At 26.4% G+C, this 15,930-nt stretch overlaps 1 protein-coding gene across 1 annotated transcript; it reads left to right on the top strand.

The window, feature by feature from the left end:
* Positions 1–5,298: 5,298 nt before the first annotated feature.
* N7533_000002 (uncharacterized protein) lies at positions 5,299–7,937 on the top strand (the record flags this gene model as incomplete). Its single annotated transcript, XM_057096652.1, has 3 exons — positions 5,299–5,847; positions 5,894–7,337; positions 7,408–7,937. The coding sequence occupies 3 exons, from the start codon at positions 5,299–5,301 to the stop codon at positions 7,935–7,937; spliced, it is 2,523 nt and encodes an 840-aa protein (XP_056965145.1).
* Positions 7,938–15,930: the final 7,993 nt, after the last annotated feature.

The following is a 15,930-nucleotide window of genomic DNA, read 5'->3' as shown; positions in this document are numbered from 1 at the left end:
TTGGGTATGGGTCCAAAAGTTGGACCCATTTGGACCCATTGCCGAAGTCTAGCCTATTATATAGCAGATTGTGAAGGGCTACAGCCAAATTGATTCAATTGAGCGGTACCTGTATGCTGTTTATCTAAAGCTTGGAGAAGTGTAAGAGAAAAGGGGGCGACCGGCGGCAACTAAGTATCCTGGGGAACTGATAGATCACATCGCACAGGCCAAGCCTGAGCCATATATCGGGACCTGGCCTGTTACAGTACTCCCCTCCTCAGATCTGACGTATAGACGTCCAACTTGTGCTGTTCCCTTGGGCGGGAGTGGTTGATTTGTGGCCGAAACGCTGCCGTGCTGCTCCTTAAATATATCCAGTGCCGTACACTCTCCAACCGACGATAATAGTTCCTATATACACTCTATATACCTAGTCTAACAAACTAAAATCTCCCTTCTTGAACCCCATCCAATCTTCTTTATATATATAGCTAGAATCTTAGTGATCTGATACTCTAGTTCTCTATCGATAACTAACAAAGGCAGTTACGAATTATCTATAAATTGTAATAGAAGTGGGTTCGTTGATATAGGACGAATTAATTCTATATAGAATACTAGATAAATACCTATTAGTATATTAAGCTGTATAGTATATGAAGTAGGGGTCTCTATTACTGTATACTTTATGTAAAGCTAATCTAGTTTCTTATGTAGATATAAAGACTTTATATTTTGTAGGTTAAGCTAGACCTTATTCCCTTCTTTATAGACTAGTATAGCTTAGCTTATCTAATTTACTTATTTCTATTATTAATCTTATATAAATACTATTAATACCTAGACGTATTTAGTAGTATATCAGAGTTGATTTATTAGTAAATTATCTATTTTTCTAGGACTAGATAGTTCTCTATTAGTAGTCTTATTTTTACTATTAACTAGATTAATATAGTATCTATATATAAAGAAGAATAGAGATAGGCTAGTTGATATAGTCTCCCTATTATTAATTATTATTATAGTTACTAGAAGTAATTTTATCTAGTTTTTTTAAGAGAAGTAACTAAATACTCTTAGAATCTGTTTAATTTCCTAGTTTACTCTCTTTATAGATCTATTAGATTATAGGTAGAAAGTAGTAGATAGATATCTCTAAATCTAAAGTCTTTTATAGATAATACTCTAGAATTTACTTATAAATTAGGTCTCTTAATTACTTATAATACCTATCGATAAACTATAGTATATATAAAAATAAATTAAGAAATTATTAACTAGTATATTAGCTATAATTAACTTTATACTAACTAGGATTATACTCTTTATTAGTCTATTAGTAATATAAGACCTAGGGTCCTATAAGCTATAGAGGAGGTCTGAATAGCTTCAAGAAATACCTATTAGGTAATAGGTGGAAAGATTTGATGATTGACTAAGTAATCAATAAGGATGGTCTTCAGAATAATTAAAGATGATGATTCTCCTAGATTTGTCTGGAGGGTATAGGCCCTATATATATCCAATAGCTTCTTTATAATAGTACTATATTCTTTTGCTATTAATACCTCTCTTATTTGGAGAGTAAGTTTAGGCGACCTTAGATCCTATTTTGTATAGGTTTAGGCAACCTTGGGGTTCTCGATATATTAACCTAAATAGGTATAATTATCCTTATATTTAGAATATATTTTTTAGTTAAACTCTTAACTATATCTTAGTTATATCTTTAACTAAGTCATAGTTGGATTCTTTAACTAGATATATTCAGAAGTAATAACTAGATAGTTTATTATATCTATTCTATTAGCTAGTAGACACCTAGTAATAAAGTCTATTAATATTTTAGTCTAGATTTATTATTGAATTAGTAAAGATTTTAATAAACTATACTTTATTTCTTACTAGATATTACTTTATCTATAGATACTATAATTTTTATGAATATTACAAATATTACCGCTACCTAGGCTATACAAGCCTTAGAGTGCGGGAGCTTATCTAACTATACCAGTGCCCCAGGGGTTACAGTGCCAGTGCTCCGGGTATAACTATACCAGTGCCCCGGGGTTTACAGTGCCAGTGCTCCGGGTGTAACTATACCAGTGCCCTGGGGGTTACAGTGCCAGTGCTCCGGGTGTAACTATGCCAGTGCTCCGGGTGTAACTGTGCCAGTGCCCCGGGGGTTACTGTGCCGGTACTACTGCTACTATGCCAGTGCTACTATACTAGTGCTCCCAGTACTAGGGCCTAATGCTTAATAATACCAAGACTTAGTAATATTGCCTAAGCCAGCTAATATATATACAACCTTCTCCCCCCTATACACAAATTATAACAATCATCATCTTCAATCATTCTTAATATCATTCTTAACCACCAATCTTACATAACTACTACCTAATTAGTAGTATTTGAAGCTATTCCCAACTTTCCCTAGGCCTATTAAGACCCACTAAGTCTTAGAAGTAAAAATAGATTCTATTCTACTTAAACTATCTAGAATAGTCTTACTTATAAATTATTCTTAAATAGAACTAACTATAGTTATAGATAAGTAACTTTACTTATAGTAAGTATATTAAGTTTAATAAGTAAAGACTAGTATTATTGAAGAGTAGTAAAGATAAAAAAGTAAAGTTAAAAAAATAGAGAGATAAAGAAAGAAAAAACTAATATATTAATAAAATAGTAAATAATAGATAATCTTTAAATTATATTTATAAAGAAAGTATAACTAAGTTATTATTATTTACTTCTATTTATATTATTTATATTTAATTTAATATATATAGCTAAGTAGAATATTTAATATTAAAAAAAACAACTTTAGAATAAATAAATCATACTATTAAAATCTATAGAATATAAAATAATACTAAATTCTACTAATTCTAAGTATATATATCTATAAGATTATAGATACTAGTACTAATTATAGCTAAGAGTCTATTATTCTTTTAATTAATATACAAAGTTACTACTAAAGTAATATTAATCTTTTTTTATTTAAAAATTACGTTTAAATAAGTAATTTTAGTCTTAGTATTAACTCTCTTCTTATATAAGACTATACTAACTATTATACTAACTAAGAATATAAGAGAATAATTTTCTTAAGAAATAGAAACCTTAAATTATAACTAATTAAATAGTAAAATTCTAAATAATCTAGATATTATAAGTATCTTAAAAGATATTAGTAATAGAAAAAGTAGTTATAACTATTATACTACTATCTATAATTCTAATAAATATAGATCTCTCTATTATAATAATTCTTTTAGTCTAATAGAGTATCTTAATAAAAATTTAGATATCTCTATATATTAATCTAGAAACCTAAGTTAATTAGTAGTTAAATTACTACTAAAAGAATTACTTATAGTCTAATATATATAATTTTTCTTTAAATTACTATAATAAATATAGTATATTAAAGTATCTTAATTAAAAATATAATTAATATTAAGTATTTTACTAATCTTTTATAGACTAATATTATAGTTAAAATATTTTTAATAAAAATTATATATAGATTTTTAAGAATAAAATATTATAATACGACTTTTTTAAATAAGTTTTAGTTTTATTAAAATTTTAGTCTAAGTAGTAATCTTTTTCTTTTTAGTTATAACTTAGTCTTTATAATTTTTAAACTTTTTCTTTTTTCTTATCATATTTTTAAATAATTTTTACTAGTATAATAGTTTTCTATACCTAAAGAATATAAACTTTAATAGAAAAAGAGTAAACTTTATTATTATTCTTATCCTTATACCTATCTTCCTTATCTATATCTCTATTCTTTTTTTTCTTTTTCTCTATCTTCTTAGAACTATTAGTCTCTAAAATTAGTTTTTCTTTAATACTACTCTAAATTAATCTTAGATAGCTATCTCTATATTATCTAGTATAAAATATACTAGATATAGAGAATAAAGATATTTTATAAATTAAATTATAAAAAAGATTTCTAGATCTTTTATCTCTTTCTTAGAAGAGTTTTTAGCTAATTTTTATCTTTACTTAGATTAAAGAAATATCTTAAGTCTAAAAAGTAAAAGTTTTCTTTAATAGTTTCTTAAATTTTTCTTATTTAAATTTTAGATTTTCTCTATCTTTAAATAGAGTTTTATTTTAAAAAGTCTATTTTAGTTTTTTTTCTCTTTAAATATATTTAAGAATCTTTTTCTTAATAATTTCTAGGATTTTTCTTATAGTAAGTTTTCTAGTTTTTTTCTATTTTATCTTATATTAAATTCTCTAATTGTAATTACTATTAAATAGATTTTAATAGATATTATCTAGTTAAGTTATTACTTAAAGAATTATATCTCTTTAACTACAAATATCTAAGACTAGACTTCGGCAATGGGTCCAAATGGGTCCAACTTTTGGACCCATACCCAACCCATGATGGGTTATGGGTTTTTTCAAAATGGTGCACCCATCCCGATGGGTACCCATGGGTTTTTCATGGGTACCCATATGGGTACAAAAAACCCATATTGTGCATAAATTTGAGGCTTGGCATGGATAATTCAGCTGACTGATCATTGTAATTTTGATATTCATGACTTCATGGCTGTATAGTTACAGTCTCTTCTCAAAATACATTTTTTAAAATCAGCAGAAGAATCTTTGAATCAAATTATTTATTTTTTTCAGATCAAATTGTTAAATTTAGGTAGCAGTGGTTCTATTTTTGTAGTATGTAATGTTTTGGCTGTTTTGACGCTTAACCTTGGAAGAACATGGAGATATATATCTCTAGGAAGGTAATACATACTCCAATATAACAGGGATCAAAAATGCTTTTCACTTCAAGAACTACCAAAATCTAGAGCACTAATAAATACTCATAGAGAATAAAGTCTACTAGTATTTATTTATTCATTTTTACTATAGATACCCAGGTAATAGAGAGCTTTTAGAGACAAAGAGTCTATCTTATAGGTGGGATGGTTTTTCGCCCAAAAACTGCCCATGGTCAAAATCTTTTTCGACCCAAAAAGTGGGAAATGGGTTGGGAATGGGTATTAAATGGGTTTCTGATGGGTATTATGGGTTTCCGATGGGTTTTTGATGGGCTTTCGATATATCACATGGGCTTGATGGGTTGGTGATGGGTTTCAGTGGATCAGATCTGTGCCCATAGCCAATAAAATATCATTTCCCTATATTGCTTTTACTTATCCCCTTTTCCAGCTGGATTTAGAAGAATCTGTCTGTTCAGTCAATCTCTTTGCTAAAGGTATGTTCTCTCCTAATATGTCTCGCTTTCTCTACAGCTATTTTTCAGTTGGTGTCAATATGTCCCAAGGCCAAAGCCAGGAGTCTGACTTTCTGCCCTCTCTTTATGAGGGGGACACAGGTCAGTTAACTGATTTTACTCCTTCAAATCCTCTTATTACGCCGACAAACAGTATTCTTGGTTCTTGTCCAATTGAAGGTAGTGAGCCTGATTTTCTCCGACCGAGCAATCTTCCTCCCCCTGACTTATTTACTCGTGTTGGCCCCGATCGGAGAAAGGCATTTGTACTTTACAACAGCATGACTCACACAGATTGGGTTGATTGGTGGCTCCAGACAGACTTTGGACAGAAAAGCAATCTCAAATGGGATACAAATCGCAATTCAGATATCTGGAGTCACTTTGATCAGGTTGCCGCTTGTAAAGATGGGGCACCAAAGGTTATGTGTAAAAACTGTGCCCGGATCTTAGAGCATCCTGCATCAATTTTACCAAATGGCAGAAGTCTATATGGTACATCAACTCTGTTAAAGCATCTCAAAACAGCAGCTTGCCAAAAGGTCAAGGCCAACAGAAAAGAGGATATCTCTCAGTTCCTAATATCAGAAGTATGTTCTCTATTTACTATTATTTATCTTATATTAACTATTTTAGGGCCAAACAGCTACTCAGTCATTCTCACAAACTACATGGGAGACACAGCTATTGCAGTTTCTCACCTTAAATCGCCTACCATTCCATCTTATTGAACATCCAACCTTCCACACCCTTATCCGATCTGCACGCTTAGCACCTTCTCCTCCGATGATACCTTCTGCAACAACGATTCGGCGACGATTACGAGATATTATCCAAGATAAACAACGCTCTACTCTCAAAACCCTTCCTCCTGAGTCAAAAATATCGATTGCACTAGATTGTTGGACTTCTCCCTATAACCAGGCTTTTATGGCAATCACTGGTTATTTTGTTAATGCCAACTGGGTATATCAAGAGGTTCTTCTTGGATTTAAGCCATTATATGGCTCACATACTGGTGCAAATCTAAGCGCAGTTCTCCTTGAGACCTTGACCCATCACAACATCCAAAATCGAGTCTTTGGAATTACAACAGACAATGCGACAAACAACAAAACTTTGGTGGATACAATTCAGCAAGCACTCTCTAGTGAGACCACTGTTATCCGAATCCCTTGTCTTGCCCATGTCATCCAGCTCTGTCTGAATCAGCTTCTTGATCGTCTTAAAGCTGTACCCCAAAATGATGCCGCTGAGACAAAATGGACCGATCGGCAATCGTCTGCAGCAAAGGCAAATGCAAAACAACAGAAACATGAGATTTCAGGCACATTGAACAAGGTCCGCTATCTTGCAATTTACATCCATGCCAGTCCTCAACGGCGAGAGACCTTTCTCCAGCTTCAGCCTAAAGAACCTAGGCTAGTGCCTATTCAAGATGTCCGAAATCGATGGAACTCAACCTTTTTGATGCTTCGACGTGCCAAACGACTACGCAGCTACTTTATATCATTCTGTGAGCAGTATGATTGTAAAGAGATGTTGCTTAATAATGAGGAGTGGCGTCAGATTGATTATCTTCTCTGTATTACAGAGCCTTTCTTTGACTACACTACTGAGCTGTCAAAGACAAAGGAGGTTACTACACATCTGGTTTTCAAGCTCTACAATGCACTCTTTGAGCATCTTGAGAAGTCAATAGGTCAGCTAAAGAAGAAGCGGATTCCATGGAAAAAGCAGATGCTCCAATCACTTGAAGCTGGCCGACAGAGGCTTGGTGGCTACTATTCGCAAACAGATGGTGTGAAAGGACATATCTTTGCGATTTGTACTATGGTTGCACCAGATAGCAAATTCCAGTTCTTTCAAACTGATGACTGGGAGCAACAGTGGCGTGTTGCATATCGCAAATCATTCCAGTCAGCACTGCTTCCATATCAGCAACGTCTTGCCAGAGATCAAGCCTCACCTACACCCCAGGCATCATCAAGACCTACATCAAAACTCAACAAGATGCTCAGTGGGAGCAAGACTATAGCAAAACCTGTTGGAGATGAGGCTGCTCAGTATCTTGATAGTGGTCAGTCTTGTTCTTTAACTCTTTCATAAAGAGTCTTTATCTTTAATATTCTATACTAATTTATTTCTAGACCCAGTCGAAGATGAACCACTTCATTTTTGGCGTGAGAACCAGTCTCGGTTTCCCGCAACTGCATTGCTTGCTCGAGATTTTCTTTCAATCCCTGCAACTGGTGCTGGTGTTGAGCGGCTTTTTAACACCGCGCGTGATGTCTGCCATTACCGACGCGGCCGTTTAAAGTCTGAGACTATTGAAGAAATCATGCTATTCCTGTGTGCATCAAGATTCGATCTCCAGGAGGCAGAGATGAAGCAGCTTGAGAAGTATTTTACGTTGGATGAGATTGAGATGTCAAAGGAACAGAATGATGAGAATCTCCAGGATGTTGAGATAGTTTCGATTAGTGATAATGAGGAGGAGGAGGAGGAGGAGGAGGAGGAGGAGGAGGATATTGTTGTAGCTTCTACTACTGAATTAATAGATCTTGGTGTTGAGGGTCAAGATCCTCAGCAGCCTCTATTACCAGAGAATGGGACTCAGCTACGGATGTCTACAAGGAAGCGTAAACACAGAGAGGACAATAATTTTGAGCAGTACTAGAATTTGAATAATAGAATTAATTTGAATCAATTATCATCATCATGTAGGTTCTTTTACATGTGACTAGAATACCTAAAATTACAGCTAAATTTGCATTAATTATGCAATCACGAGATTTTTCGTAGTTTGCCCTGTTTACAGCAATATGGGTACCCATATGGGTACCCATGATGGGTTATGGGTTTTGAGCTCCGACCCATAACCCATCATGGGTCGGAGATTTGGACCCAAAACCTAACCCATCGATGGGTTGGGTATGGGTACCCATGGGTACCCGTGGGTCGTGCCGAAGTCTAAGTATAATAGGGGTAGAAAATTAGATACTATATATAATTAGGTCAGAAGAATATATATACTATATAGTAGAAGAGGTTTTAATAAATTAGTTACTAAATATTTAAATACTATATTCTGTAAAGCTATCTAATCTCTACTATTAATATACTTATATAGTAATAATATATTTAGAATTCCTAGTAGATTAATAGCTATAGTCTCTTAGGGTACTCTCTATTAAGATTCTCTCTAAGCTATAAAAAGAGATCTAATAGGATAGTACTTCTATTATTATATATATTCTCTACTGAATAAATATTAGAGATCTTCTTAGTATAGATCTGATTAATTAGGGTATTAATTAATAGTTATTCTATAGTAGTAGTAAAATTAGAGATAAAGAGGGTATAGTACTATAGTTTAAAGTAATAGATACTAAGACTATTTTTCTACTAGAAACTGAACTATTAAGGGTAATTTTTTATAAACTAATCCTATAATCTAATATACTAATATAATTAGAGAATATAATTAACTAATTACTAGTGGTTTTTTAAGGTACTCTTTATCTATAAGATATTAACTAATATCTTAGTATATTTATTATAGAGAGTATTAATAGTAAAGTCTTCTAATTTTATTAGTTTTCTTCTAATTATTTTTAATATAACTAGACTATTCTTTCTCTTTAAGAAGTTCTTTTCTTTAAAGACCTATATTAGTATAGAAGGTTATAGTAAATATCTATATTTTTTATAGTTATTAGTAGGAGTAATTACTTTCTTATTACTTTCTTTAGTAATAATATTCTTTAACTCTTATTAATATAGTAGAGAAATATTATATATTTTTTTATTACTCTCTAATTTAGTTTTAAAATCTATATCTTTAGTTATTATATTTATTAATAGTAGGGTACTAATTAGAGTTTTACTATAATTAATACTTTTACTTTCTCCTATATTATTATCTTTTAGTTTATTAGTAGTAGTAGTAATACTTTCTAGTAGGAAAATATTCTTTTCTAGAGATAGTAGTAAAGTATATACTCTTACTTTAATCCTTAGAAAGTTAAAATCTTTATTTTTTAGATAGATAAATCTATTCTAGTCTATTTAAAAACCTATATAATTAAGTTATTTCTACCTAATTAGTATTAGAATATAGCTTATATAGATCTTAAGTAAGTTACTAAATTCTATATATTTAGTTTTTAAGGCTCTACTTCCTTTCCTAAAAGTATATCTCTTAATAATATAGTTATTAATTAATAGTTTTATATCTTTATAAGTAATATCTATATTAAGGAACTTACTAACTTTCTCTAAAAATACTTAATTTATAATCTATTAGAAGAACTTAGTAGTATTCTTACCTATAGAATCCTAATTATTCTATTTTATAATAACTTACTATTAGATTCCCTTAATAGTTTTTATATTCTTCTTCTTTTACTTCTAAAGTTTAATAATTTTTTTCTATTACTACTAGAATTTCTTATAGTTCTTATAATAATTCTTCTATAATTTAGTAAAACTAATATAGTTAAATAGTCTATAAATACTATTACTAAGTATACTATAGATATTATTTAATTTTCTATAATAGAATAGAGTAAGACTATATTTATCTAAAGATTCTAATCTTTCTAGAGTATTAAGTATTTCTCTAATTATCTAGATTCTTTTACTATTAATAATTAGTCTTATAGAAATAAATTCTTCTATCTTAGAGTTTCTAATAACTATATAGTTTATTAGAGTAAAGATATTTTAGCTTTCTACTATCTTAGTATTAGATATCTTAGTATATCTTTTATATATTTTATATAATAAAGAAAGTAATTTAAATAGATTTTAGAGGTATTAAGGTAAAAAGAAATTAGTAACTAGATTAGTTAAAGAAATTATAATTAGTAAATAGTTTTAAAATATATATTAGTTATATTAAAGATATAGGTTTTAAGATATATTAGAAAAGGAAAATATAAATATAAAATAAAAGAAATAAAGAATTATAGTTTTTAATAAACTTTCTAAATAAAGAACTAATTTTCTTTCTCTTCTCTTAATATAACTATCCCTTAGTTAAATTATATAATATTTATATAGTTATAGAACTATATTAAGTTCTATATTATTCCTAAATAATTTAATAGCTTTAGGTAAGTATTAAAATATATTTAGTAATAATAAAATAGATAAAGAAATAATAAAATAGAGTAGTAAAAGTAAGAGAATTTATAGAAATTAAAAATAAAAGAGAGAGAGAGAGAAAAATTATATTATATAGAGTATAGTTTCCTAATTAGATTAATATAAACTAAATTAGGCTATAAGACTATAAGGTTCTAAAATATTAATTTTCCTACTAGAAAATAATCTTCTAAATAAGATAGTCTATCTTCTTATTTTTCTTAGTAATAGTTTTCCTTATTACTATAGTAATTACTCTTATAGTATTTTAACTTATTCTTTATACTATTACTATTCTTAGTTACTACTATAATTCTTTTAATCTCTAGAGTATCTAATAGAATTATACTATAGTAATAATATAGTTCTTTTATAGTTATTTAGGTTATTCTAAGAATAGAATTTCTTTAGTTAATCTCTATTAAATAACTCTAGTTAATATATTAAATTCTTTAGTACTATATTATTAAGTTTACTTAGTAAATATAAGTTACTTTTAATAGTATAAATTTAATAAGGCTCTAACTAGTAGAATTATAGTTTTATTCTAAAACTATAATTTATTCTATAAATTAAATTATATAGAAGAATAAAGTTATTTTTTTTAAATCTCTTATTCTAAAGAAGATAATAATTATTAAAGAAGTATATATTAGTTTCTTTTAAATAGTATAAATAGAGAATTACTTCCTTAATATTCTACTCTTATCTTTTAAATTATTATACTTTTATTACTAGTAAATTCTTTCTATCTTATACTTTATACTATAGTAGTATACTCTAAGTAGATATTTATAATTTAATTAGTATAATTAGATTCTTTCTATAAAGAAAGAAGAATAGATTAATTCTAGTAATTATATTAATAATAAATTAATTAGTTATTAGAACTAAGTAGAAATATAGTCTCTATAGTCTCTTATATTAGTAAGTTATATTATTAATTAGATATTTTTTTATTATCTTTAAAAGTATATCTTTTATTATTTATATTATATACTTAATAGATCTATTAGAATCTAGATAATATATAGAAATTTTAACTTTTGATATTTATTTATATTCTAGAAAGGTTATTAAACTTCTATAATTCTTAGGTCCTATATTAATTACTATTTTCTAGGGAACTCTATAGTAGTAAATAATACTTTCTGATTTTGTAGAATATAATACTTTTACTTCTAGCTATCTACTAATAGAGTCTCTTACTTAAATAATAATACTTCTACTATTCTCTAAGAGTATCTAAGTAGTATTAATATACTATTTATTAAAGAGTAATAGTAGTTATATAATAATAGTAGATTTACTTAGGTAATTTAGAGCTCTTACTTAATATAGAGAATAGGTTCTGATATATTTTAATATATCTTTATATATATAGAGTTACTAATATTAATACTTAATTAATATATAGGTAGTCTTTTATTCTTTATAACTAAGATTATTATAGGTATTTTCTAATATATTTTATTAATTTTTCTTTTTATCTAGTATATAGTAGAGTAATTTAGTATTACCTTTAATATATTAGAATAAATAATACTCTTAAATGATAAACTTTAAATATTTTCTTCTTTTAAATAAATAGAATTTAGATAGATTTATATAGCTAGGTCTTTAGAGAGTTATTAGGTATCTTACTATTTACTCTAATTCTAAAGAGGATTCTTTATATAGTATATTAATAGTAAAATTACTAGGAATTTTAGTATTAGTAGAGATAGGATAATAATTAGTATAGAGAAATAGAATCTCTAAATCAATAAAATTATTAATATTCTATTTTTAGTCTCTCTTATATAGATCTTCCTTAGTTAGTAGATAGTAGGATAGAGTATCTATAGTACTATTACTAGTACTAGAAATATATTTAATATTAAAGTTAAAAAGCTAAATCTATATAATCTAGTATATAATAAAGATACTAGATAGGTTAGTTATAGTATAATTTAATTAAATAACTAAAGTATTAGTATCTATTTCTAAGATAAAGTATACTCTATATAACTAATAATAAAACTTCTTAAATACTATTAAAATAGTATAATACTTTAGTCTTCTAGTATTATATTTTAATTTAGTATCTAACTAAACTCCTAATTTATACTAGATAGACTTATAGATACTATTTTAAACCTATATAAGTACTCTATTCTATTCTTTTACTAATATATCTATAGTAATAACTATAAGAAATAGATAGAAGTTATAATTAATAGGTAGAACTAAAGGGAACTCTAAAAGATATAGTTTTATTTTCTTAAAAGTTACCTAGTATATTTTAGTCTATATAAAGTAGAAATTCTTTTATAGTATTTTATAGAGAGATTTTATAATAATCTAAAATCTCTTAATTAGGATATAGAAATAGATAGTAAGACTAATAAATAATTAAAGTTTATTCTTAGATAATAGAATAGACTACTATATAACTTTTATAATCTTTACTTTATTAGGTCTTCTACTTTTAATATTATAAATCTAACTAATAACTTTAATCCTCTTTATTAGGAACTAGGACTTTTTAGCTAAAATAATAGTACTAACTAGTTCTAAAAGATATAGAGTCTTATAAAGATTCTAAATATACTTAAGGATATATTAATAAATACTATTTTCTATAAATTCTTTATTATATATTATTTATAAGTCTTTGACTATAATATTATTAAAAAAGGAATAGACTTTAGTACTAAAGATACTATATAGAATAATAGATATTATATATTAAAACTAAGTAACTAAATTTACTACTTCTTAAAGAATTATAGTTTAATAGAGTAGATCTAGAGATATTTAGATTATAGTTAGATTCTAATTATCTTTATATAGTTTAATCTAATTGTAACTAGAGAAGAGATTAACTAAAGAGACTATTACTATTCCTATAAATTCTTCTATAAATTTATCTACTATTAGAAGTATATTAGTATCTTATTTAGTTACTTTATTAATTATTATAGTTATATTAACTATTTAGTATTTACTAGTTTACTTCTTACCTATAAAAAACTATAGATTTTAGTATAGACTATTATAGGGTTTAAGTACTCCTTTTTATAATCTATTATATAGTATTTTAATAACTATAGTAGCTAGAGTATAGGGAATCTTAAATTCTAGATATTACTATACTTTATAAGAAACTATTTTAATATACTATAGAGATATTACTTTAGTCTATATTCTCTAAATATACTCCTACTTCTAAACTAGTACTCTCTCTCTTTTAAATAGAAATTCCTAAAAAAATACTCTCTTATATAGTAATAGATCTTTTTCTACTAATAGAGTAATCTTTTGTTTAGAGATAAGATATACTTCCCTTATTATTATAGAGATATAAGACTTTAGTAAATAATTAAATTTAGTTTAAATATCTAATATATAGTACTATATATAGTATTTCTTAAGATATTTTTATTACTAATTTAGATAACTAATAGAGATTATTCTATTAAAATTAGATAAGTTTATAGGTTATACTTTATCTACTTTTTTTTATAAAGTATATTAACCTATACTTAGTGATAAAACTAATATTTAGGATAGTTATTCTATAATAACTTTATATTAGATATATCCTTAAGAGAGAAGGTAGTACAATATTCCTAGATAATTATTTAGTTATAGGTAGTATATAAAAATTAAGTATAGTAAGGAGATAGTTTCTCTATAGAAAAATTCTAAATTAATAGTATATAGAATTTATTATAATTTATATATTTTTATAGGGTTTTATTATTTTTAATTATTTTTAGCTAGGAATTATTACTTTTCTAAGAGTATAAAGAGTAATAAGAATAGAATATAATTAATTCAGAAAGTAGTAATTTATAGTAGAGAATTAAAACCTTAGTATATAGTACTAAAATAGAGAATAATACAATACCTATATATCCTACTTCTTATTTAAAGAAGGAAAATCCTAAAACTATAGCTAGTTTTTGAAGATAGATCTATTATTATTAGAATAATATACAATAAATAAAGCTTACTATATATAATCTTTATTAAAGATAGTATATATAATATAGCTATCTACTATTTTCTTAGTTTATAACCCTATATTTTTTATCTATAAGTGACTAAGAAGTAACTTATTAGTAGTATAATTAGTTACTATTATATAAGAATTTACTATAACTCTATTAATATTAATTAGTAAGTACTTAAGATATACTAAAATACTAATTCTATAATCTTTATCTACTAGTATAAGTTAAAGCTATAGTTTTAGCCTTATATTAGGTAAAACTCCTAGATATTTTATTACTCTATAATAGATAATATTTACTGTACTATCTATATTAATTAATATCTTAATAATCTAGTTACTAATTACTACTATTATATATATAAAATTTTATATATATTCCTAAAGAGACTTTATAGAGGTATTAATAATCTCTATAGCTTAGAAATTAATAGATAAACTAATAACTAAGAGAACTAAAATATTCTAATTAGAGCTAAATAATATAAAATAGGAATAAGCTTCCTTCTATAAGTTCTAAATCTAGATATTAATATATTAAGATAGATTTATAGTAGTAGTATTAATAGGTATTTAGTTAATAATCTTAGTAAGTTTCTAACTTATAGTATTAGTACTAATATCTTTTCTGATACTAGTTTAAATATAAAGTATAGTACTAAGTAGTTTACTAATAGAGATTATAATACTAGTTTCCTAAATCTTTTATAGTATTAGATTAGTAATTATAGATTATTTCTTAGCTATAGTAGGATCTTATAGTCCTCTAATATAATATAGAATCTTATTAGAAGATAGGTTCCTAGTAGGAAATCCTTCTAATATATACTTCTAAGACTTTCTCTATATATTATCTAGTATAAGTATTAGTTTACCCTTATTAGTCTTCTTAATATATAGTTAAAAACAGTCTTACTAAGTATTCTTAGTATATATATAATTAGAAGTATACTACTTTTTCTTTTTTATACAACCCTTCTAAATCTAATCTCTAATAGTATTAACTAGCCCTATCCAATATTCCTCTATATATTCTTCCTTACCCTCTAATAACTTTTCCTATATAGATTTAGACCTAAGAAGAGATATAGTAATATAATAAACTAGGGTAGAGTAATAATTATTACCTATAATATTCTTTAAAGATATTCCAGAATACTATATAGATACTAATAGTATTAATTAGATATAATTACTTCCTAATTAATAAGTATTTTACTTAGTCTATATAGTATATTATTTAGAAATTAGATCTTTTTGTAGAATCTCTATCCTAATTCTTAGTTTCAGACTAGGATTTACCTTTGTTCTAAGAGTAGTCTAGCTAGTTATTTTATTATAATAAATTATGCTCTTTACCTTAAAGTCCTAAATAATATCGTACTACTTAGGTATACTATTATATAGGTCTCTATATATCTAGTATTCCCTAGAAGGATTAACCTCTATATTATTTAATAATACTCTATAGTTTTATTTATATAAAGAGTTATTCTAGTAATTAGTTTAAGTATCTAATTTT

Source organism: Penicillium manginii (genome assembly GCF_028828005.1).
Source record: "Penicillium manginii strain IBT 31320 chromosome Unknown utg000001l:1.0-3466041.0:1.0-3467806.0, whole genome shotgun sequence".
Classification (NCBI taxonomy): Eukaryota; Fungi; Ascomycota; class Eurotiomycetes; order Eurotiales; family Aspergillaceae; genus Penicillium; species Penicillium manginii.
The sequence above is the reverse complement of the archived record's forward strand: the minus strand, read 5'-3'. Positions and strand labels throughout refer to the sequence as shown.